The following is a 23,811-nucleotide window of genomic DNA, read 5'->3' on the forward strand; positions in this document are numbered from 1 at the left end:
CATCTCAGGGGTCACTCTTTGCTAAGAGCAGCAAAGCGATATTTTTTAGTTGCGTATAAGATTGGTTGCGTCACGTCCGATTGAAAGTCACAACATCCGGCGAAAGCAGACGAAAAGCAGACGACACCACACGGATCCAAACAACGCAAGGACACATTTACAGAGAGAGAAATGTTAACCCTCCTTGCGGATGTCAACGAAAGCAACGCGATAGTGGAGGCTAGTTTTTGTAGCTCGTCACGAAACGAATAAAATACGAGCCTTGCATGGTACAGTACATAGATCTAGATCTGAATGACGTCCTTGAAATCATCCGCAATGAATTTTCTCGGCCTCAAAATTGTTAATAACTTCTACATCTGCAAACCGAATCACTTGATATTTGGTGTGCAAAAACTTCATCCTATGCATGACCCTTGTACAAATTGACACATTTATAGATTAAATGGTCTGACTTTTGTGCATTTTCAAAAAAGGTTGCCAAATTCGGGGATCGACTCAACAGTACGAGGTTTGAATTGTTCAGTAACCGAACTATACCCGATTTCAGCACTCAAGATTGTTACATTTGGGATAAATTGAATGACATATAGTATACATGAATCAATATTAGACAGTCAGTTATTTGAATATAGCCATAACAAGCAGGATCAGGGCATTTCCAATGGATGAATGCGTTCCTGTCATTAATGAATTTTGCGCGGCATTGCGAAAGTGTAACTCAACTGTACAATGAAGTTTGTTTTTTTTCTCAGTCATTTGAGTTTAGCAAATATGTTCATAGTTGTTGTGCATGCACTTTAGTTCATCCACGACCATTCTACACAGTTTCGAGTCTCTAGGTATTATGATCAGAATTTACCTTTTATCCAAAATGTGTTTCAAATTACGCCTCCGAAATTGTCAGTGGCACGAAAGCTTTGCTGTTTAGGGAGCTGTAACTGCTTTCTTTAGGTCACCGATGATCTAGGGAGTGAAGGGGGTGTTTGTCAGACATCCAGACAATCCAAAAGGTAAAAGTTTGGAGGGTTTAAATCAGGTAAATATTGCTACCGCTAAATGTCAAACCTTGTTCTGTTGAGACAATAGCCAAATTTGGAAACTTTGTTTCGAAATTGCACAAATGTCATACCATTTGATCTACAACAGTTGCCACTGAAGGGAAGGGTCATGCATAGGCTGAAGTTTATGTCCCCCAAATATATAGTGATCCGGTTAAGACAACATTATGTGCGTGTGTGTGTGAGTGTGTTTGCTTGATCTGCACCTTGCATCGATCTGCGTGAGGCATTGCTGACAGATTCAGATAGGGAGGGGTATTTTGCGACTGTATTTTGTTTTCGGTGTGTGTTAGGTCAAAGTTGTTAAACTTATCTTGCGTCTTTGTCATGCAATTGTGACGTAAATGAAAGGAAAGTGTATTTCATTCAGACAATCAAAGACTGGGTGTTTTTGTTTTTGCTTAGATATGAATTATTTTCTGTACTTGTGAAGACATTGACTCTGCATTAATCAGCCGTGGTAGATCAGTCATACTGGAGAGAGAGAGAGAGAGAGAGAGAGAGAGAGAGAGAGAGAGAGAGAGAGAGAGAAAGAAAGAGAGAGAGAGAGAGAGAGAGAGAGCATTGGTCAGCATATCCTACCGATGGTCATTTCAGTGAGAAAGCATTGTTTGTGTTATAAACGTGTTCATATCTTGACACAGACATACAAGCACACACACAGACTTTTATCCACAAGCAGTTTGCAAATGCCAACAGCAAGCATGGAACCCAACAAAACGTCATTAAAATCTTCTGATCATTCACATCTGTCTTTATTTCAATGCGATGCATCAATTTTCACCACAACTTAACACGAGAAATAGCAGGGTTACATTGTTTGACCTTTTTCTGGTTACCTTTTACATACCTTCCTTACACTGTAATTTAAAGCATCATAAACACCAACATGAATACGTTTATATTTGTACATTGGATAATTGCAGACTAGGACTAGGAGGTTTTTTGTGGATTACATTCAGTCACTGACACCTGTGATCATCCAAAATTTAATCAATCAAAACTGCCTTTAGACATGTACCTAAAAGTAATGATTTTTACTTTCATACTTTCCAGATAGCAATAAATGCCATAAATACTGCATTACGAATCCCATAATGTACATGGGGTGGTTAACAAGATAGTTTGCATAACAAGGATATCTTTAAAGAGAGCTGTATCATATACACAGAGGATGGTCAGGTGAAACCTTAAAATAGATTACGAACATATTCTTCATTTGAAAGAGACAATTTCAAAAGGCACACCCCTCCGCCAAGTGTTTGTCCAAGTGTAAGACTTGTCTTATTCCATCAATCCATGCAAAAGACAGTCCAGATCTGTGATGATGAGAACAATTCTTTGAACGGGAAAGATTGTGTCTTTAAAAAATAAGCACCATGTCAAAATGTTTACTTGCACAATTTCACAATGAGTCAGGCTGTTTAAAGTTAATGCGATACAGTATCAGATAGTAGACATGTACATTAATATTTAAAGCATAAGGTATGTATTTAGTTTTTACCTGAAAAAAGTTCAACCTGTAAAATCATTTCCTAATATGTTTGATAGTTTTTGCTTGTTATAGAACAATGTTTAAAAAGAATTAGTATTATTAAACAAGAAGAGCAAACGCTCGATCGAGTCACTTTCGCAGTTCTGAATATTATATGAGGCATCGGATGGACAGGAAGAAATTGCTATTCACAACACAATGAGTCACGTTTACATAAAATTTGAGCCCGGTCACTTTTATAGTTTCCGAGAAAAGCCCAACGTTAAGTTGTGTGTTGCCGAACAGAAAAGGCTAGTTATCTCCCTTGTTTTTCTGATAACGTTCGTAAAAGGCTACAGATGTAAATACTTTGATGTAAAGAATAATCCTACAAAGTTTCAATCACATCCGATGAACTTTGTCAAAGATATAAAATGTCTAATTTTTCCTTTGACGCTGACCTGTGACCTTGAAAAAGGTCAAAGGTCAACGAAACCATCGTTAAAGTGTAGAGGTCATTGGAGGTCACGACTAAACAAAATATGAGCCCGATCGCTTTGATAGTTTCCGAGAAAAGTCCAACGTTAAGGTGGTGTCTACGGACGGACGGCCGGCCGGACAGACTAACACTGACCGATTACATAGTCACTTTTTCTCAAGTGACTCAAAAACATTATTCTTGGGCCTGTTGCTCCAAATTCATGGGGTGACTGTGAGTTAAGATATTTTTATTTACTTATTGTTTCTTTTTATATTGGTTTGGGAAACAGCTACCAGCTTGTTTATGGCTATGTGAGACAAAGTTACAAACACAATTGTCTGATCAACCTTGATCTTGTTCATGCAAGGTAGGTAATACTATGGCCATTGCATATACACTCTGCCAAAATATTGTTGCACCCATTTTCGTACCCCTACTAGAAAAATCATTCCCGTGTCAATTCATTCAAACTTTCTTTGTCATTAAAGGCCATCGAGTGGGCTATCTCGCACACTTTTGGAATCAAAGATTTAATTTATATGGGTTACACGATCGCCTCTTATTTAAGGGTACAGTGGAACCACCCTTTTAAGACCCCCCTAATTGAAGACTCCCTCCTTGTTAAGGCATTGATTTTTCAGACTTTCTGTTCACAAAATTACCCCCATTTTAAGACTCCCTCTTTTTAAAGACCTGATTTTCTCAGATTTTTTGAGGTCTTAAAAGGGAGGTTCCACTGTACCCCAGAAATCGACCCTAGAAAAACGTTAGGCACCAATAATACATTGAAGAAAATTCAGAATAGGCACACTTTGACAACTTTTACATACGGGGAGAAAGCCAAATCATTTATTTTGCCTTAAATGTCACAGAACGTTTGAATGAATGAACACGGAAACTAATGCTTTAGTTAGGGTACGAAAATGGGTGCAATAAGCTTTGTTTGAAGGTTTTTAATTTATAATAAACATATCACTGAAATGCTGCGAAAGAAACTCTACTGCTTTTTGTGGGCAGATGCAAAATAAAATGAGAAAGAAAAACAACAACACCAACTTAATTTAGCATCGTGGTCAATCAGTGTAAAATTGTCAACACTATATCCTTCTAGCATGTTTTTGTTGCTGTTGCTACATTCATATCGTGAACTATTCATGAAACTAAAAATATCACATAAAACCTGGTTAAGTTTGCCTTCAAAGTGTGTATGATTCAGAATTACTAGTTACTGTGTGTTGAACAAGGTTGGAGTCAAAATCAAATATAAAAAAATCGTCATATCGCACTATCCCCTCTCTTTTTACGCAGGTCACTGAATTAATAATTTTACATGGAATTTTTTTTTTTTAAACTCGACATCATCAGCAACACCAGCCCGAAAATCAACGAGGCTATGAATTTCATCGTAATTGAATACACTGGATACCAAAAGTCAATGGACACAGTGATCAAAATGGTGCATATTCCAACAGAAGTTGAGGGTAGAAGCTACCATAAAATACACCGTTTTTTCTCTTCAAGTCATTTGACCATAACATTCATGAAACAGAACAGTTTGTGTTAAAATTTGGTGTGCATTAGCTTCAATGTACGTAGAATGATAATATATGGTCCAAAATTGTTTTTCCCCTTAGATTGTCTGTAGTAAAAATTATTAAATGGCGGGGTCCTGATTTGGCATAGATATGGTCCGCTGGACCCAAAAAGCAACATCTATCATATCACTTATTAAATGGCAAAGCGTTCAATCAAAACAGGTTAGTTCACGGATGACAAGATAGATTCCAAACTATTCATCGGAATGATTTAAACTTTTGCAGAAATGTTTTAATTTTAGACATTCTGATAGACATTTTGTTTGAGAGGATAATCTCTAACAGACTATAAGAAAACAAATTGAAAAGATACACATTTTCCAGTATTCATAAATGTTGTACCCACAAAGTCAACATTTGTAGATTACTTTTTTTTTTTTTTTTTTTAGCTTATCCTCTCAAGTCGCGGCTAGCTGCAACCTACCCGCGAGCTTGCCACGACCTGGTCGCGACTAGCTGCGATGTCCTAGACCCCTCCTACAAGTATGTTGCGACTTAGTCGCGGATAGCCGCGATGTCCTAGTGCACTTGCCACAAGCTTCCCGCGAGCTTCCTGCTATGTGCCTATGATTAGTCAATTCTTAACCAGGTTTGAAATTAAAAATTCATTCACTGAAGTGGTGGTACATATGCAGCTAGCAGGTATGTCAGTTGAGAACTGCATGACTTTGCTAATTCCATACACTATTTTAATGCTTCAACTACTTTGACATTTGTCAGGGGTTTATTTTGTCTTTTTCATACTTGATCGATTAAACTAACATCTTTCATGCGCACTACATTTCTTGTTGATAGAATATTTTTTTCAGTACCTGATCATGATTATTATTATTTTAGGATGGAGCAGCTAGTTAGATTCTAATTTAACATCCCTGTATTCAACAGTTCAGACCTGTAAACTTTTTTGTTATTAAATTACTACAGACCAGAACTTAACCTTAGACTTTACAGGGAAAAATCATCATTAATGCTCCAGAAATTTGCAAATATTTTTCAAAATGCAGAGACCTGCATGCACATACCTTCATCCGGGGCTAGCTATTTCAATATGGCTGACTGAGGGAAAGCACTCTGCTCACTATATTTGGACAATGTCATGGCCCTAAGGTCGCGGCTAGCTGTAATGTTGTTGGGAAGCTTGCGCCAAGGTCGCAACTAACAGCCATGTAATCGCGCCAAAGTCGCAGCTACCTGCGATGTTGTTGCGAGACTAACTTTGAGCAGCTAACTTTGATGTTGTTGCGAGGCTCGCAGCGACCCGCGATGTTGTCGTGAGGCTTGCACCAAGGGTGCAGCTACCCGCGATGTTGTCGCGAGACTCACGCCAAGGTTGCAGCTATCTGCAATGTTGTCGCGAGGCTTGCGCCAAGGTTGTGGGTAGCTGCGACCTTGTTGTGAGGCTCGTGCCAACATCGTGGGTAGTCGTGACCATCTGCGACTAGTTGCCGTGATGGGTTTAGATCGCTGCGACCTCGCAGCGACATTGCAGCAACTTTTCATTGCTGTAAGGGATATATATCTCTGAAACTATTTAACATTATTAATTAATTGAGACTTCATGTAATCTCCGATCACCATACAATTGCACAACTTTTGAAAAATATCTTTTAACACAAACGAAGTAATTTGAACTACTCAGTCGGGATGATGTGTGTTGCGGACGACCCATATGGAATTCCGTAAGGAATTTTACCCTGTGTATTCTAACTGGGATGGTGTAGGTCATGTACGACCCATACTAATTACTAATACTATGCAAAGAGACGGCAAAACTCCTAATTGGATGGCGTGGGTAGTGTACGACCCATACTTTTTACTTTTAATCCTCCTTTGGAAAGTATGGATTGTACACGACCCACATCATCAGGACTGTGTAGTCCAAAGCGTGATTCTTTTAAGAACTAGGCAGATGCGTTTGAGGGCAGAATGTTTTGATGAGGCAGTCTATTGTAAAACAAATTATATGACTGAAAAGGGCATGTATTGATTGCCCTTATTCAAAAAGCTGTTTGAGTTCACATGAGGTAGTGTGTATACAATGATTCCTACAACACAGGCACCCCCAAAAATCAAATTTGAAAAATCAAGGTTCCTGCGTTAAAATCGACAAAAAATCAGAGCAATCAAATGTGTATCTGAAACAGTCAATTTTGTTACTATGCCATGCTGAGCGGTGTATGTGTTAATTCTCTCAGTAGGTATATGTGGTAAACCGGCACGGTTGGCCTAGTGGTAAGGCGTCCGCCCCGTGATCGGGAGGTCGTGGGTTCGAACCCCGGCCGGGTCATACCTAAGACTTTAAAATTGGCAATCTAGTGGCTGCTCCGCCTGGCGTCTGGCATTATGGGGTTAGTGCTAGGACTGGTTGGTCCGGTGTCAGAATAATGTGACTGGGTGAGACATGAAGCCTGTGCTGCGACTTCTGTCTTGTGTGTGGCGCACGTTATATATATGTCAAAGCAGCACCGCCCTGATATGGCCCTTCGTGGTCGGCTGGGCGTTAAGCAAAAAAAAAAAATATGTGGTAATCCTCTCAGTAGGCATAAAAGGCAGTTTTTGAAGCCGTTTTAGCGGGTAATGAAACAAAACAATACATTTGAATTTCTGCAATTTTTAACGCATTGCGTTCAAATATTTGGTGATTTGTGCTAACACATGTCATGAATTAGAAAAGACAACATTAAACAGGTTTGCGATTGTGAGGTGTTAGCCGGTATTTTTACCGACAATTATCAAATGAATTAATTAAGCAACAAATCAGTGCTGGGGCCGACGCTATTCTTAGCGTACATTAACGACCTCCCGGAGAGACTGACGGCACTAGCGCGCCTGTTTGCGGACGACACTGCAGTGTACAGGGTGGTGACTAGCGTAAACAACCAGGCCCAGCTACAACAAGACCTCCATCGCCTAGCCGAGTGGGAGAAGAGCTGGGACATGCAGTTCCATCCTGCAAAGTGCAACACCCTGCCTGTTACGAGGAGCAGACGCCCACTACAGCCCTCTTACCAGCTCCATGGGCATACGCTGGAGACAGTGAAGGCGGTCAAGTACCTGGGTGTGACCATTCAGGGTGACCTGTGCTGGGACGACCATATTAACAACATCGTCAGCAAGGCAAACAAGACCCTGGGGTTCCTGCGGCGCAATCTGAAGATCTCATCAAGATCCGTGAAAGAGCAGGCGTACAAGGCCTTTGTCAGGCCTATCCTGGAGTACGCCTCGTCAGTATGGGACCTGCACACCCAGAAGAACATCGACAAGCTTGAGACCGCCCAGAGACGAGCTGCCCGATTCGTCTGCAACCGCTACCACAACACGTCAAGTGTCAGCCGGATGCTGGACTCCCTTGGGTAGCAGTCTCTGGAGGAGCGCAGGAAGCTTGCCCGCCTATCGATGCTCTACAAGATCACGAACAGCATCGTCCACTGTCCGGGCATCAAGTCGAAGCTGGCCCCCTTACCACCACGCCAGCGAAGAGGCCATTGCCAGCAGTTCGGCCTCATCACCTACCGCACTCAGTATCGGAGTGCCGCTTTTCTACCCAGCACAGTGAAGGACTGGAACTCTCTACCAGCAGCTGTCGTCGAGGCCCGCACTGTCGACACCTTTGTGTCGCGCGCCTCGCACTAAACCAGTAGCCACTGTGACTCATGTCCCCTCCCCCCCATACTCCCCAACCTGTGAATTTTAAATGGACTTTTGGATGCTGGAAACGCTGCTTTCTTGGACTTGCGCAACATCCCATCAAGTGCCGAAGTAATCACTACTGCTGATTGTGGGCAATAATGGAACTTAGACAAGACAATCAGATGTACCGAATTACAAACAAAATGTCAAGTCATTTGAAACGTTAGTACTGCTGTTATGCGACATGTTAGAAAGAATTACAAAAAATAAAGATGTACCTTTTCCAAAGAAAACAGATTTTTTTTTAAATATGCAGGCTTTTTAAACAAACATTAAAGCTTCAAATTACACTGAAATGTAATTCATAATCAACGACGGCTGCTCAGACCACTTGTTCAAACGCGTACAAACATTCTTGGGAAATGCTCTCTCAAAAGCCCTGCTCAGCAGCTAGCAGTTAAATGTTCAGCAGTGAGCTTGATGTGGGCTATTTGTGCTCAGCGCTGTGAAAATAGTCCACTTCTTAAAGATTACTTTCGCTTTGAAATCCTCATACCATCCATGTCTGATAAAATATGTACATGAAATTTGAGTATTTGGTTTATTTGAAGTTGAAAATAGCAACAAATTAAATTTGTTTGATGAGTCAGCTTAGAGTTAGACCAACCGACTATTTTAAGGACTCTTTCTGGCATGTCAAATAAAAGCAAACCTAATCTCTCGAATGACTTGATGTACTTAACGACATGTCTTAGCATAAATTACCAGACGTTTGAAGGCAATGCATTGAGAAATTTATTAAATGTGCTGGATTTCTTCCGATTACCCACTAAAATGGCCCCAGAAACCGCATTTTACGGCTTCTCAGAAGAATTACATACCGTTCATCATGCCATTACGCCATTGTTAGACAAGATATGTAAACTAAGCTGACTGTTTGGATGCATATTTAATTTTTCTTTCTAATAACATGCACAACAGGTTTCCTTTCAGCAGTTTTGATAGTATGTCGATTTTAACACGTTAAACTTGATTTTGCGAATTTGATTGTTGGGGATGCTAGTCTTGTAGGTTCTACTTTATAAACAGTACCTCGTGTAAACTAAATCTGTCTACATCCCATACTGGTCCGACGAGCTACAGAGGACACATGATGCACTATCAAGAGCTAGAGAAGAAGCTGAGAACATCCCCAGTTTGAAAAACAACATTAAGCTCCAAGAAAGCAAAGCAAAGCACATAAGAACAAAGCTTGAGTGTAAAAGAAGAGGCTGGCGAGAAAAGACAGCAGGGCTAAACATGGAAAAAGACACCTCAAAGCTCTGGAAACTCACAAGAGCACTGAATGATGAAGGCAACAAGACGCAGAAGATCACTCTTGAAGAAGAAAATAAAACCATCACAGGAAAAGAAGCTGCAGACACCTTTGCAAAGCTTTACGAGAAAGAAAGCGACACCACCATTCCTCTACCTCTACAGAAGGAAGTCAGAAGAGAACAGAGGGAGAGAAGAGAAGGAACTGTCCAAGAAGCCATGCAGCATGACATCACCATGGCTGAACTGAAGACTGCCATCAAGAAACTGAAGCAGAAAAAATCTCCAGGTCCAGACAACATCACTAATGAGATGCTGCAACACCTAGGCAACTCAGCTCTTCAGAAGCTCCTGGACATTTACAACCTCAGCTGGAGACAAGGACAGGTACCGCAGTGTTGGAAAGAAGCCTGGATGATCCCAGTGCTGAAGAAGGGAAAGAACAAGACAAAAGCCCAGAGCTATCGCCCTATCAGCCTGACAAGCTGCGTATGCAAGACCATAAAGCGCATTATCAACCAGCGCCTGCAGCTGTACTTGGAGTCGGAGAGCATCATCGTCCCAGAGCAGGCCGGCTTTCGACAGTACAGAAGTACAGAGGACCAGACAACCCACCTTGCCCAAGTCATTGAGGATGCTTTCCAGGCCCAGAAGGTCACCCTGGCAATCTTCATTGATCTGCAGAAAGCTTTTGACAAGGTTTGGAAAGACGGACTCCTGGTTAAACTCCTGCGGAGCGGTATCAGAGGCAACATGTACCAGTGGACCAAATCTTACCTGCACAACAGAAGAGCCAGAGTGCTGGTAGATGGTCACTGTGGCCAGAAGGTGCTGCTCCGCCAAGGAGTGCCACAGGGAGGAGTCCTCTCGCCCACCCTGTTTATACTCTTCATCAACGACCTTGTGCCCGAGTTGCCCAGTAGAGTCCATGCAGCACTGTATGCTGATGACCTTGTTCTCTGGTGCACTGAGGAGCATGCAACAACTGCGACCTACAGGATGCAACTTGCCCTCGAGAAAGTTGCAGCTTGGGCAGACAACTGGTGTGTAACCATCAACAGAGACAAGACAACAGCTACTCTCTTCACACTCTCCGCCAAAGTACAACCTGGAAGACTGACGTTGGGTGACACGCCACTGAAGTTTGAAGACCAGCAAACCTACCTCGGAGTCACATATGACAAACGCATGACATGGAAACATCACATCATGAATGCAGAAGCAAAAGCCAGAAGAAAACTGAACATCATGAGGAAACTGGCAGGATCACAATGGGGCGCAAACGAAAAGATCCTCAAGACAGTGTACCAGGGGACCGTACAACCTCACCTTGAGTACGGATCTAGCTCTTGGATGACAGCAGCCAAGACGCACCTTCAAACCCTAGAGAAAGTCCAAAATCAAGCGCTGAGAATCATCACAGGCGCTATGAAGACAACCCCAATAGACAAGATGCAACAGGTGACCGGCATACCTCCACTCAGCAAGAGAAGAGAATGCAAAGCGATGGTACAAGACATCAAGTACCAGTGCATTCCAGACCACCGAATGAATGCAAGGATGAAGCAGCTCTCTTCTGGCAGGCTAAAGAGATCAAGCTATGCGACTGAGACACGGGCCCTGAAGAGAGAACACCAAGCAAAGATGCCTGAACTGGTTCACCCATCACACTTTTCCCTTGAAGAACCACCCTGGAAAAACAACCTTGAAAACGTGTCCATCCAGACAACAGTTCCTCATCTCACAACAAAAGATGAACAGAGCGATGTGCAGAAGAAAGCCCTGACACTTGCCATGCTCGACGAAAGATACCCCCAAGAAGCATGGATGCGGGTCTTTACAGATGGGTCCGCCACAGATGCCGTCAAGAGAGGAGGAGCTGGTGTCTACATCCAACACCCCAGTGGAGAGTGGCAAGCAGAGGCTATACCAACTGGCCTCCACTGCACCAACTACAGAGCAGAGGTAGAAGCGCTTATCCACGCAGCCAATACCATCAGCAGCAAGGTCAATCCCGACACCCAAGTTGTCTTCCTGACTGATGCCTTGTCTGTGCTGCAAGCAGTCAACAACAACAAACTGCCTCAGCTTACAACGACACTTCATAACATCAAGTGTCTGAAGACTGTATTGCAGTGGATCCCCTCACACTGCGGGATAGACGGGAACGAACAAGCGGATAAAATGGCCAAACTGGGTGCGGAGGACGAACAAGAAGAAAACCCAGTGAGCGCCACAGAGATGAAAACCATCATAAAGTCTCTGCTTAAAACCCCTCCAACGCATGACAGCTACCACCAACTGTCAAGACCTGAACAGGTAGTCATTTTCCGCCTGAGAACAGGGCACAACAGAATGCAACAACACCTGCACAAAAAACTGCGAGCCGTGCCCTCCCCCATGTGTCCCTGTGGAGACGCAGAGCAGGATGCAGCCCACATCCTGCAGAAATCTCCAGCCCCTGAGGAGAGAGATCTGGACCAGGCCGGTGCCCCTTCATGAGAAGCTGCATGGACCTGTGGAGGCTCTCCATAAGACCACCAGCTTCATTACCAGAGCTGGACTCCAAGTTTAACATTGGCGAACGACAAGAAGAAGAAGAAGAACTAAATCTGTTTTCTAAATAACATAGGACAATGAATGGGCTTTTCAGTCTTATAATTGCTTTTACAATAAATGGCCTCATCAAAATGATCTGCCCTCAAACGCGATTGCTTAGTTTGTTGTTGTTGACAGGTAGTATAGAAATAGAATATGAACGTTGGACATGTTTTAACTGCTAACTAATATTGACAAAACCACTGTATACTTCTGTGTCTGCAGACTGTTCCTGGCATAATTAATGTAAATGCTTAAAAAATTCCTTTAACCATTTTAAATATAAAATTTGTTGTTTTGTGCAAGGGAGGTTACACAGTGGCCACTACATACAGTGTTGGTAGTTGGCCCCTGAGCAAGCGTCAGCATCAGTGTTGGTAGTTGGCCCCTGAGCAAGCGTCAGTATCACTATCAGTGTTGGTAGTTGGCCCCTCAGAGAGTATCAGGGTCAGTGTTGGTAGTTGGCCCCTCTGCGAGTGTCAGCATCAGCGTTGGTAGTTGGCCCCTCGGCGAGTGTCAGCCTTAGTGTTGGTAGTCGACCCCTCAGCGAGTGTCAGCATCAGTGTTGTGTCAGCATCAGTGTTGGTAGTTGGCCCCTCAGCGAGTGTCAGCCTCAGTGTTGTGTCACCATCAGTGTTGGTAGTTGGCCCCTCAGCGAGTGTCAGCCTCAGTGTTGTGTCACCATCAGTGTTGGTAGTCGACCCCTCAGCGAGTGTCAGCATCAGTGTTGTGTCAGCATCAGTGTTGGTAGTTGGCCCCTCAGCGAGTGTCAGCCTCAGTGTTGGTAGTTGACCCCTCAGCGAGTATCACCATCAGTGTTGGTGGTCGACCCCTCAGCGAGTATCACCATCAGTGTTGGTAGTTGGCCCCTCAGCGAGCGTCAGCCTCAGTGTTGGTAGTCGACCCCTCAGCGAGTATCACAATCAGTGTTGGTAGTTGGCCCCTCAACGAGTGTCAGCATCAGTGTGTGAGTAGAGGTCCTTGAACAAGGAACAGCAACATAGTCATAAGAGCAGAAGGTTTCTTGTATTAAATGTTAGCAACAGAGCAGTTTCACCACATAATCTTACAAGAAAAAGAGAAGACAGTGAGTAATTCTAAAACTTGCTCTTATTCATACTACACTTAGCAAACCATTTTATCTACAGGTACAAATTGTGTACTTTAAAAAAAAATCACTCCCGAATCATTTTGTTCAAACTTTCTACGCCATTAAAGGCACTTCACTTGGAAATGTGGCACACTCTTCCGCTGCTCAAAAAAGGATGCCCCAAAAATTTACCCGAAAAAACACAAAGTACCACTTAAAAATCAACTCAAGTTCAGGATAGACACAATAATAATAATGAAAATAGAACATTTATATAGCGCTTCTTCACAGCTCAAAGCGCTTTGGCAACGTTTACATACGTGAAGAAGAACATCAATTATCTGTCCAGAACAGGGTGTCTTCTTTGGTTAACTTTTGTACTTTGTGTTCTGCCATTACTGCTGATGCAGGTGTCAATCGCTTCAGCAGTAAAAAACATGAGGTCTTGCGTTAATTTAGAGGGGTTAAACAATTAAAAGAAAGCTCTGTATATCAGCAATGACTCAGTCCTTTAAAATGAATCAGACAAGGCTAACAATTCAGGAAATGGAACAAACCAACTGAATTACAAATTAGCACAATTTCTTGAAATCCCCTAGAGCATGTTCTATTCTCCTCACAATCTATGCCCCCCCCCCCCCCCCCACGTTAACAATAACAGCATAAATACATGTTTTTAGTACTAGTAAATTACTAGTTATTGTCACTTAAGAATCAGTTTTGTTGATATCAAGGAGTAGTAAAATTTAAAGTCAAAGTTTCAGATAAAAGTTTAAAAAAGAAGTCAAACACTGAAACAGCATTCTTTTGTTTTCCAAATGTTCTACAGAATTGTCAATGACTGAATGAGTATCATATTACAAGCATAACATATTTACCTGAAATGATGTCAAGTCTTTTCTTGCACACCACGTTCACTAAGACTTATGCTTTCATTGGCATTCCTCATTGTCTCTGCCCTTTGTTTGGTAACTATGTTGGTGTCCACGGGTAGAAGATGACACTGGAGGAGAGCATGGTGGTGCCTGCCCTTGCTTTGGTAACTGTACATGTTAGTGTCCACGGGTAGAAGATGACACTGGAGGAGAGCATGGTGGTGCCTGCCCTTGCTTTGGTAACTGTATGTTAGTGTCCACGGGTAGAAGATGACACTGGAGGAGAGCATGGTGGTGCCAGACGATGCAGACGGTGATGAAGTTTATTCTCTGGTGATACAAGAAAGAAAATTATGAGCGTTTGCTGAATGTTTCAGTGTTTGCTTGAAAGTTGAATGCATTTACAATTACCAGGTGAATACGCTGCACAGATCTGCAGTGCAGATGATACTAAGACAACACTGTCAGCACAGCTACCAAGTCAAACTTACAACGAGCACAGTCAGTATATAATATGGCGCTGATTAACAATAACAACCCATTTAAGTTTCAAACATGCCTTTTCTGCTCTAATGTTTTCTCTCTCATGCAAGCTGTTTTATAACCTTGACATTTTCTGCAACAACATTCCCAAACACAATCTGAAAAGTAGCATGCCTTGAAAGGAACATTTGATCAATTATGCTTTAGATCTATTCCAAACCTTACCTTTTTTCATCATGACAGGAAACAATGCTGACGTGTCTAGTTCACGTGTTGAGTTAACCTGCTTGGAGCACTGCTGTAGATATAGGGTGTGACTGTGAGTATTCAGGGTGTCAAGATGTAGCCAATGTCACCGTATATGAACAAGCCCAGAGGTCCTTGGATTGCAGGACACACCCAACTCTCATAAATCATGGTACCCTTTTCACACCCTGGCCATAGAACAACACGACACACGGTCCAAAGAAAGATGTTCGTCACCAACTACTTCAATGCCTGTTGAAGCCGTCACGGCGTGGCATCCTTCCTTGTTGATATTATACTCGAGCTGTTTTGTTTCGTTGACTGACTGATAGACTATTGCTCGAAAATGTGTGTAAACAGCACCACAAACACGCCGAAAAAGTGCACTACAAGTACAAGCTATCTGGAATTGCTCACGAGTACGTGTGGTTAGCCGCTTCCTGTCGGGTTCACACTCGTCGTGCAAGGCAGAATATACATTCGGTGAATGCAGCGAAGACTCGTTTCCTTGCTGATGTAGAATATGTCGCCGTGCATGGACTGACAGACATCAATCACGCAGAAAACGGTGCAATCATAGTCTTCGCGGGTGCTTGTAAGTGCTAAACTGCATACCGTCCACACTCTTGTCAACATATTTCAAACAGGAGTCCATGCTTTGACAAATGAAAGCGTGCGGCACTCTCCTTATCGTCTTGGGCATTCCGCGGATCCGTGCGGTGACGAAAATGTGTTGATGGCGCATGTTATATCGCAAAATGATGCACGAGTCGAGTCGACTCACAGTCTCATTTACGGCCGCCATTTTTAGGATTAAAATTATCTCCCTTGCAAGTTGGGGGCGCTTCTGTCTGCTCTTACCTAACTTAGGGCTGGGGGGGGGCTGTCCTAAGATAAGAGCGACATAGGAGCGCTCTTTGGCCAAAGAGCGGTCCGTGAAACGCACCTATCTTAACTTTGCTCTTAACCCCATCTTGACCCCTTAAGAGCTCCTAAGTTAGGATAAGAGCGGTATATGAAACCGGCCCCTGGCTCCTAATATGGACCCTTTGTGATTTTTTCTGTATTTAATTTTTGCTGAATGTCTATCAAAGCTATTTCACTCTAATTAGGCCTAACGGTTAACCTAAGAGAGAAGGACTACCAAACACAAAATAAAACTTCTTCGCAAGAAAACAAGCTAGTTATCAGCATGAAACAAAAAGTGGTCCATATTAGGAGCCCTTCCCCCACTGGACAGTTCCAGCTTGCAAGGAAATGACACAATTGAATCTGACTCATAACACTAACTTGAGACAGTCCAAAGAGCTTGCCCTGGTCATGTGTGGACTGCGCAGCTAATAACGAGCTTAAATCAATTTCTGGAACTCGATATCGACATTGTAGATCACGCCGTCACTGATCACGTGACACGGGAGTTGTTGTGTCACAATTTAAAGAAAACTAGAGCGACTAAAACAAAGCTAGAGTAAACTAATGAATAGACATTCTGTGACAACAAGAAAAGCTTTAACATTCTCAGGGAAAAGAAAGAAAGAAAGACAGAAAGTAAAACACCTTGACGCATGCGCATGCAATGCAAACTTTGATCTAAACGATGGATACGGACGATTTTTGGGACCCGAAAAAATTGATCAGCATGCTTTTTGCCAGAGATTAACCTTGTTACAACCAGGGAAGCCCGGTTTCCAAACATCTTCAGCCTCCCTTGAAAATGCTCTTCAAGCAAAGCTGGCACCGTCGCTCATCCCCGTCCCCCAAGGTTGGGGAGGAAATCAAATGGAAGAAGAAGTGGCTCGTTGAGTCATTGAATTAGCCGGGAAGGGAAGTAAACTTGGCATCTTACGTACGGTGCTGCTTTTTCCGCGGAAACTTGGCTGGAAGAGGTTTTCTCCTTGTTGATGGTGAGAAGGAAACACACTTACACTGAGAGAAAAGGTAAAAACATAAGCGAGAGAGGGGATCGAGGGAGAGTGAGAGAGAAGGGTCAGAGAGAATGACAGAGGGAGGGGAAGAGAGAAGGAGAGAGGGGAGGGAGGAGAGGAAGAGAAAAAGAGGTACAGGGAAAGGCAGAGAGAGAGAGAGAGAGAGAGAGAGAGAGAGAGAGAGAGAGAGAGAGAGAGAGAGAGAGAGAGAGAGAGAGAGAGAGAGAGAGAGTCAAACAAGAACAGAAGCTCGGCCGAAAGCCCAGAAATCCCCTAAAAGTAAAATCACAGAAATTAAGTTCGCCTCATATGCCAGAAAGTGAACTTGCTACATCACGGGCAGACGACGTCACAGACATATGCCACATATGCTCCGCCTCAAACTTTTTGTCTGTCTGTCTGTCTGTTTGTCTCTCTCTCTCTCTCTCTCTCTCTCTCTCTCTCTCTCTCTCTCTCTCTCTCTCTCTCTCTCTCTCTCTCTCTCTCTCTCTCTCTCTCTCTCTCTCTCTCTTAATCCTTGTTAGATTAAGTTCCATTCAATTCAATTCTCCCTCTCTCTCCTCGTGGAGACGAAAGGCAGACAAACAGACAAACAAGCAAACAAATAAACAAACTGACGCACAGATATAGCATGCACATAAAAAGAACAGGCAGACTAACAGACCGACAGAAAGACACACGGACACACACACACACACACACACACACACACACACACACACACACACACATACACATACACACACACACACACGCACGCACGCACGCACGCACGCACGCACACAAACACATTCACACATTCACGTACGCAATCACTCACACACACAGACACTCACACACACACACACACACACACACACACACACACACACACACACATCCAGAACCCCACCCCCTACCCCTCAACCCCCAACACACACTGCCATTAACACCAGATTGGTTGACAAGATTGTAGGGGAGAGAAATAAAAGGTGAGGGTCCTTGTAATGAGATGATGCCTGCAGAGGCTCCCCAAGGGGGAAGAAAAAAGATTCACTCGAAAAACAGCTTTCAAAATTCAGTACAAAAGACAAAGAAACAAAGAATGGGAAATGTGCAGAGTGTTAAACACTGGCCTCTCAGACCAGTGTGGCCCACTTTTCCGCCTACCCGCCTGCCTTCCCTTGAAACCTCAAATTACAATTAATTCTCATTTGATGTAGTTGCCGCATATCCATGCGTTCTTTGTGTAGGAAAAAATGTGCAGGAAACAGAAACTAAGACGCCATTATTGGGAAGTTTAAGTGGAGTGATATGAATTTAGCCTTCAGATGTCAAATGGACACTCGTTGTACTGTAATTTAGACGTTGCTGCAAAAATGTACCCGTATTTCACAGAATTCACAGTATAAACCCAAAGTTCCCAAACACAGCGTTTCAAATTTGAACAACTGAACACTAAGGCTCTGATTTTAAGGTATTCTTAATGTGCGGTGGCATCAGTTTAAATCCCAAACTCCAAACCAAATGATGTAGCTCTTAGGGCGGTTTTTGTGTGTGAAGGTAGTGTCCCTTTACGTTATGTTTCCGTATTATGGCCTTTTGTTTGAGCTTGAGGGTGGAGAGGGGGTCCAAATTGTAGAACAGAATGACCTCCCTTTCATATTTTTTTCACGTCGTAACTGGCATTTACTTTTTCTGTAACGGCTGAAACAAAACGAATGTACAACGCCCCCGTTTCTATTTTTTTAAAGAATGTAACAAAGCACCAAGTCATTTCATAGCAGACAAAGAAAAACAAAAGCAACAAAGGTAAAGCATCCTTGACTTGTTTAGCACTTCAGGCTTTTGCATTCTTTATCCCGAGTATTTTATTGTAGATTTATGACAATTTCCATTGGGGTCCCGAAGCAAAGATGCTGCGTGTGACCTTAACGTTTTCTTGGAGGCAACTTCAAAATCGCCGTTGACATCCCTCGTTTGTGCAGCGGGAGAAAAATCTTCGTTTTGACAGAATTACGCAAGATTTGTGAATTTTTGTAACAAAACTCGCCTTTTCATTCATTCATAATTTATTGAATATTTCACATATATCGCCATTCATTCTGTCTTGAGCGATAGAGAATACTGGTGTAGGAAGTGGGGGCCAGCTTTAACCTCGCAATAATAGATGATTGCACGGTATGGCCAGAGTATCCCTCGCCCATAATTCCTTTTTGATGTGAAAAGTAAACTGTGAGGATATTCAAGCATAATTTTAGAAGGCTCTTTCCTTTTCAGTGTTGTCTTTTCTTGATCAAGTCTGGATAACCAAGGTGACGAAGACATGTTCACGGGCATTGAGGAAGTTCTTGTACATCTCCATTGAAAACAATCTCAGAAAGATACGATTATCGAGTTTGCCTATTTTTCATTGCAAAGCCACTGTGGAAAATTCTAAAAAAAATGTGCTAATACTAATATTGGCATTTTATGTGGGTAAACCGGCAATTCCCACCCTATACCCCATCACTCCGCTTTTACGGGGTTGGCAATGGCTGCCCCGACTCCACCACTCCGCTTTTTGGGGTTGGCAATGGCTGCCCCAACTCCCACCCTAGACCCCACCACTCCGCTTTTTGGGGTTGGCAATGGCTGCCCCAACTCTCACCCTAGACCCCACCACTCCGTTTTTTGGGGTTGGCAATGGCTGCCTCAACTCCCACCCTAGACCCCACCACTCCGCTTTTCGGGGTTTGCAATGGCTGCCCCAACTCCCACCCTAGACCCCACCACTCCGCTTTTTGGGGTTGGCAATGGCTGCCCCAACTCCCACCCTAGACCCCACCACTCCGCTTTTCGGGGTTGGCAATGGCTGCCCCATCTTGCTCCGAGCATCTTCCTACGTGAGTTGAGAAATGAATGGATGTGAGGAATATTGCAATTTTATGCCATGTTTCAAATGTGACGGATGACGATAAGGATTATCACGATTTTATGTTAAAGGTGACAGATGTAGAAGATCCTTTCTACTGGGACATGCTATTAAAAACGTTCACGCTGTAAAAGTATCTCTAAAACACAAGCTTGTCAAAATATTGTTTCGCATTGGTTTGGTTCTATGATTGATAGACAACTGCAAGCGGGTTGTGAAAACCTGAACGAGCCACACACGCAAAATATTGTCGTTATCATTATCGTTATTTGTTTGAGGCTTCCGCGACGTAAGCTGCATTACAGAGGTCCTGAAGCACGATATGTAGCCAATAATGTGTACGTGTACGTGTACGTGTACGTGTACGTTTACGTGTACGTTGAGATGTTACGTCATCCGAACGCATACTAGAACCTTGGTCCAGATTCACCACGCCTGAAACTGCAACGCGTAGCAGACGATCTAATCGCAGCCGGTCACTTGATAAAACAACAAGTCGCGTAAGGCGAAATTACTACATTTAGTCAAGCTGTGGAACTCACAGAATGAAACTGAACGTAGTCCGCCGCTAGTGCAAAAGGCAGTGAAAGTGACGAGCCTGTTTGGCGCGGTAGCGATTGCGCTGTGCTTTACTGTACCTCTCTTCGTTTTAACTTTCTGAGCGTGTTTTTAATCCAAACATATCATATCTATATGATTTTGGAATCAGGAACCAACAAGGAATAAGATGAAATAGTTTTTAAAACGAGTTCGGAAATTTAATTTTGATCATAATTTTTATATTTTTAATTTTCAGAGCTTGTTTTTAATCCAAATATAACATATGTATATGTTTTTTGAATCAGAACATGACGAAAAATAAGATGAAATTGTCTTTGGATCGTTTAATAAAAAAATAATTTTAATTAGAAGTTTCCAATTTTTAATGACCAAACTCACTCATTAGTTTTTAAGCCACCAAGCTGAAATGCAATACCAAACCCCGGCCTTTGTCGAAGATTGCTTTGCCAAAATTGCAATCAATTTAATTGAAAAATGAGGGTGTGACAGTGCCGCCTCAACTTTTTAAAAAAGCCGGATATGACGTCATCAAAGACATTTATCGAATAAAAGAAAAAAAAACGCCCGGGTATGTCATACCCAGGAACTCTCATGTCAAATTTCATAAAGATCGGTCCAGTAGTTTACTCTCAATCGCTCTACACACACACACGCACACACACACACACACACACACACACACACACACACATACACCACACCCTCGTCTCGATTCCCCCCTCTACGTTAAAACATTTAGTCAAAACTTGACTGAATGTAAAAACAAAAAGTAGACACGCGGTTTACCCTCTACCCTCATCTCTTTTCTTTCATGGAATGATACATTTGAACAAGTAAATGTTTGCCTTGAATACAGTGTAAATGAAGATATAATGATCAGATTCATTAGACATTGATTCGATGAATGTTCTGTTACACTTTTGAAATATATACGAAAATACATATTCCTAACTTCAGCTCTCATACATTGAAAAAAGTAAAACAGCAACCACAAAAGTACAATCGTGACTAAGAATTCAAACTTGCCCTTATTTGCCACATTGTTGCATGCATATTTGTTTCTACTGTTAACTACCTTGTAAGCGTCCAGTAGCGAGCAAACGCCCAACCATACTTCATGTCAACAACTGTGTATAGGATATAATACCTTTTAACCACCCCCATCCCTTCCACGCCACCCCCCCCCCACACACACACACAAAGGTACAAAAAACAGTTTCTTAAAGATGTTAACCTCTTCGCAAAATACTGAGATATAATTCCAGTGAATAATGACAATATGCTGCGATGAAGTCATACCGTTGAGTTCATTCTTTTGCAACTGCAGTCTGGATAGTATGCCAAAGTTGGACGAAGAAATGACAGATTCATCTAATTTAGTACGTGTTTAAGAGGTCGATCTAGGTTGATTTAAACTGAGATCGAATGAACGGACCTTTTTTTTAATACGCAGTGTTGACACGTATCTTACCACCATCACCCACCCCCACCCCTTCTCTCTCTCCAGGATTTTGCTAGATGGCTTTGATCAGGACACATGAACTAACAACAATTGTAATAATTTAGTGTGTGCAAGTTTGTGACTTTTGTTTAGACACACGTTCTGATGCTCGTAACGCTGGATATACGAAGCAGATCTTGAGTTATCATTTTTATTCGTGATATGAGCATTTGTTTAAAACTATGACGCAAAGTGATTGTTGTGGTTAGTTTTCATGTACCATTCTGGTGAGGCACTTGCATACACACGAACGTGTCTGTGTCACAGAGAAAGGTACACGGAGAGTATAGTCATTTTTGCACAGCAACAATCCCTCTGGCATTCTCATACCAAGTGATCAAATACCGGTATTTCTCATGAGGAATAGATTCAGTACACAGGGTAAAGCAACTAGAAACATCCACCCCCTACTTTTGGGCGTAAGGGGGATGGGCGCTTACAAGGTAGTTTACGATACAGGTCATTTCTAGATTGTCTCAGTTCAGGACTTAAGTTTAGTGCCATTGCAGATTAAGATCAGTGGGCGGCACCAACATTGCTTTTTTCGGATTTCTCTCTCTCTCTCTCTCTCTCTCTCTCTCTCTCTCTCTCTCTCTCTCTCTCTCTCTCTCTCTCTCTCTCTCTCTCTCTCTCTCTCTCATTGTATGCTATGATTTTTTGCAATGATGTTTAGCCATAGTCCGTTATACGCGTAGGTGTGCGAGAATATGTAAGCTCAGTGCTTTAAAGATGTCCATGTGGGAATGTGTAAGTGTGCGTAGTCGAATGTCCATGTGGGAATGTGTAAGTGGAGCATAAGAATGCCCATGTGTGAATGTGTAAGTGGAGCGTATAAGAATGTGTAAGTGGAGCGTGGTCGAATGTCCATGTGTGAATGAGTAAGTTGAGCGTATAAGAATCATGTGTGCGATGTGTAAGTGAGACATGGATGTGTTCATGACTGAATGCGTAAGCACAATGCAAGGAATGGCCAGAAGGTATGTGGGAGGTGTGTTTATAACCTGCCCTGTTATATAATGCTATATGTCTTATGTAAAAACAATGTCCTGTTTGTATTATTGTTATGTACCACGCCTGAATTTCTCTATGAGATAATAAAGTATTCTTATTCTTCTTATTCTTATTCTCTCTCTCTCTCTCTCTCTCTCTCTCTCTCTCTCTCTCTCTCTCTCTCTCTCTCTCTCTCTCTCTCTCTCACAAAGCAATGAAACTTTCAGTGAAATACGGTTTATGCAGTATAATTATATTCTTTGCACAGGCACAATGTTGCACATGCCAAAGCGAGACGTCTGCATCTGCAAGGCATGTTTCTTTTGAAGAACACCCACATGAGGTCAGTTTCATGCCGGCAGCAGAAGCAGGTTCCGAGGTGAGAAGTATGTGTTGAAGGAAAATAGTGTCAGGTTCTGATCTTCTTAACTCCCAACCACTCTCCTGAAACGGAGGAATATGTTCGAGTGTTTCACTTCTCTTCCAGATCAATGTACATCAACCAGAAAAAAAAAACATTCCCCATATGTTGTACAGTTGTAGTTTACGTGATCACATTCTGCGAAGTATTGGAGCATCTCAGCAAATAAAGAGAGAAACAAATGCCAGTCACTGTCTTGAAATGATCGTGTGAAGCGCAAAAAAACAAACACCAGTTGCATGTAGGTTCTCGAGAACTGACATTATATGCGGAAAACTGGCAAAGAAGAGCCCATAGAGCTTTCAAAGTGAGTTTGTCGGCATTGTTTGTTGGAGCTGTGGTTTCTCCAATGCTCAAGATTTCGTCAAGTCATGAAGATTTCATGTACCGCCCAATCACCTTCAAAAAGTGTATGCACAAATGAAAGACCCCCATCTGTCGAACTTTTCCGTTTGCGTTGCCATATTGCAGCATGTTGGCCCCGCAGTACAGATGCTTGCCAAACGCCTTCAAATAGTTTTGTCATTGCTTGACATTTCTTGATCACTGTCCAAATGGTGTCAAAGACAGGGGCTGGAGTCTTGTTATGAGCGGACATGGGCCAACTGAATATTCACCTCCCTGGAACTTTTTCTCAATCTGGCTGCTGTCATGGGCAAGTCAGCAACTGCAC

General features: G+C 42.6%; 2 protein-coding genes across 2 annotated transcripts in view; both read right to left on the reverse strand.

The window, feature by feature from the left end:
- The window catches only part of LOC138959008 (uncharacterized), an 83,787-nt gene that overhangs the window by 55,727 nt on the left and 4,249 nt on the right, over positions 1 to 23,811 (reverse strand). The window lies entirely within an intron of this gene.
- LOC138959006 (uncharacterized) lies at positions 1,787 to 15,874 on the reverse strand. Its single transcript, XM_070330364.1, has 3 exons — positions 14,827 to 15,874; positions 14,122 to 14,448; positions 1,787 to 13,133 (listed from the first exon to the last, which is right to left on the reverse strand). The coding sequence occupies exon 3, from the start codon at positions 10,756 to 10,758 to the stop codon at positions 9,889 to 9,891; it is 870 nt and encodes a 289-aa protein (XP_070186465.1). The 5' UTR covers positions 10,759 to 13,133; positions 14,122 to 14,448; positions 14,827 to 15,874; the 3' UTR covers positions 1,787 to 9,888.

This window comes from Littorina saxatilis, linkage group LG2, assembly GCF_037325665.1.
Source record: "Littorina saxatilis isolate snail1 linkage group LG2, US_GU_Lsax_2.0, whole genome shotgun sequence".
NCBI classification, from domain to species: domain Eukaryota; kingdom Metazoa; phylum Mollusca; class Gastropoda; order Littorinimorpha; family Littorinidae; genus Littorina; species Littorina saxatilis.

Bases quoted from the DNA above. Each gene is read 5' to 3' on its own strand.
- LOC138959006 (XM_070330364.1), bottom strand. From the start codon at position 10,758: ATGTTTCCATGTCATGCGTTTGTCATATGTGACTCCGAGGTAGGTTTG.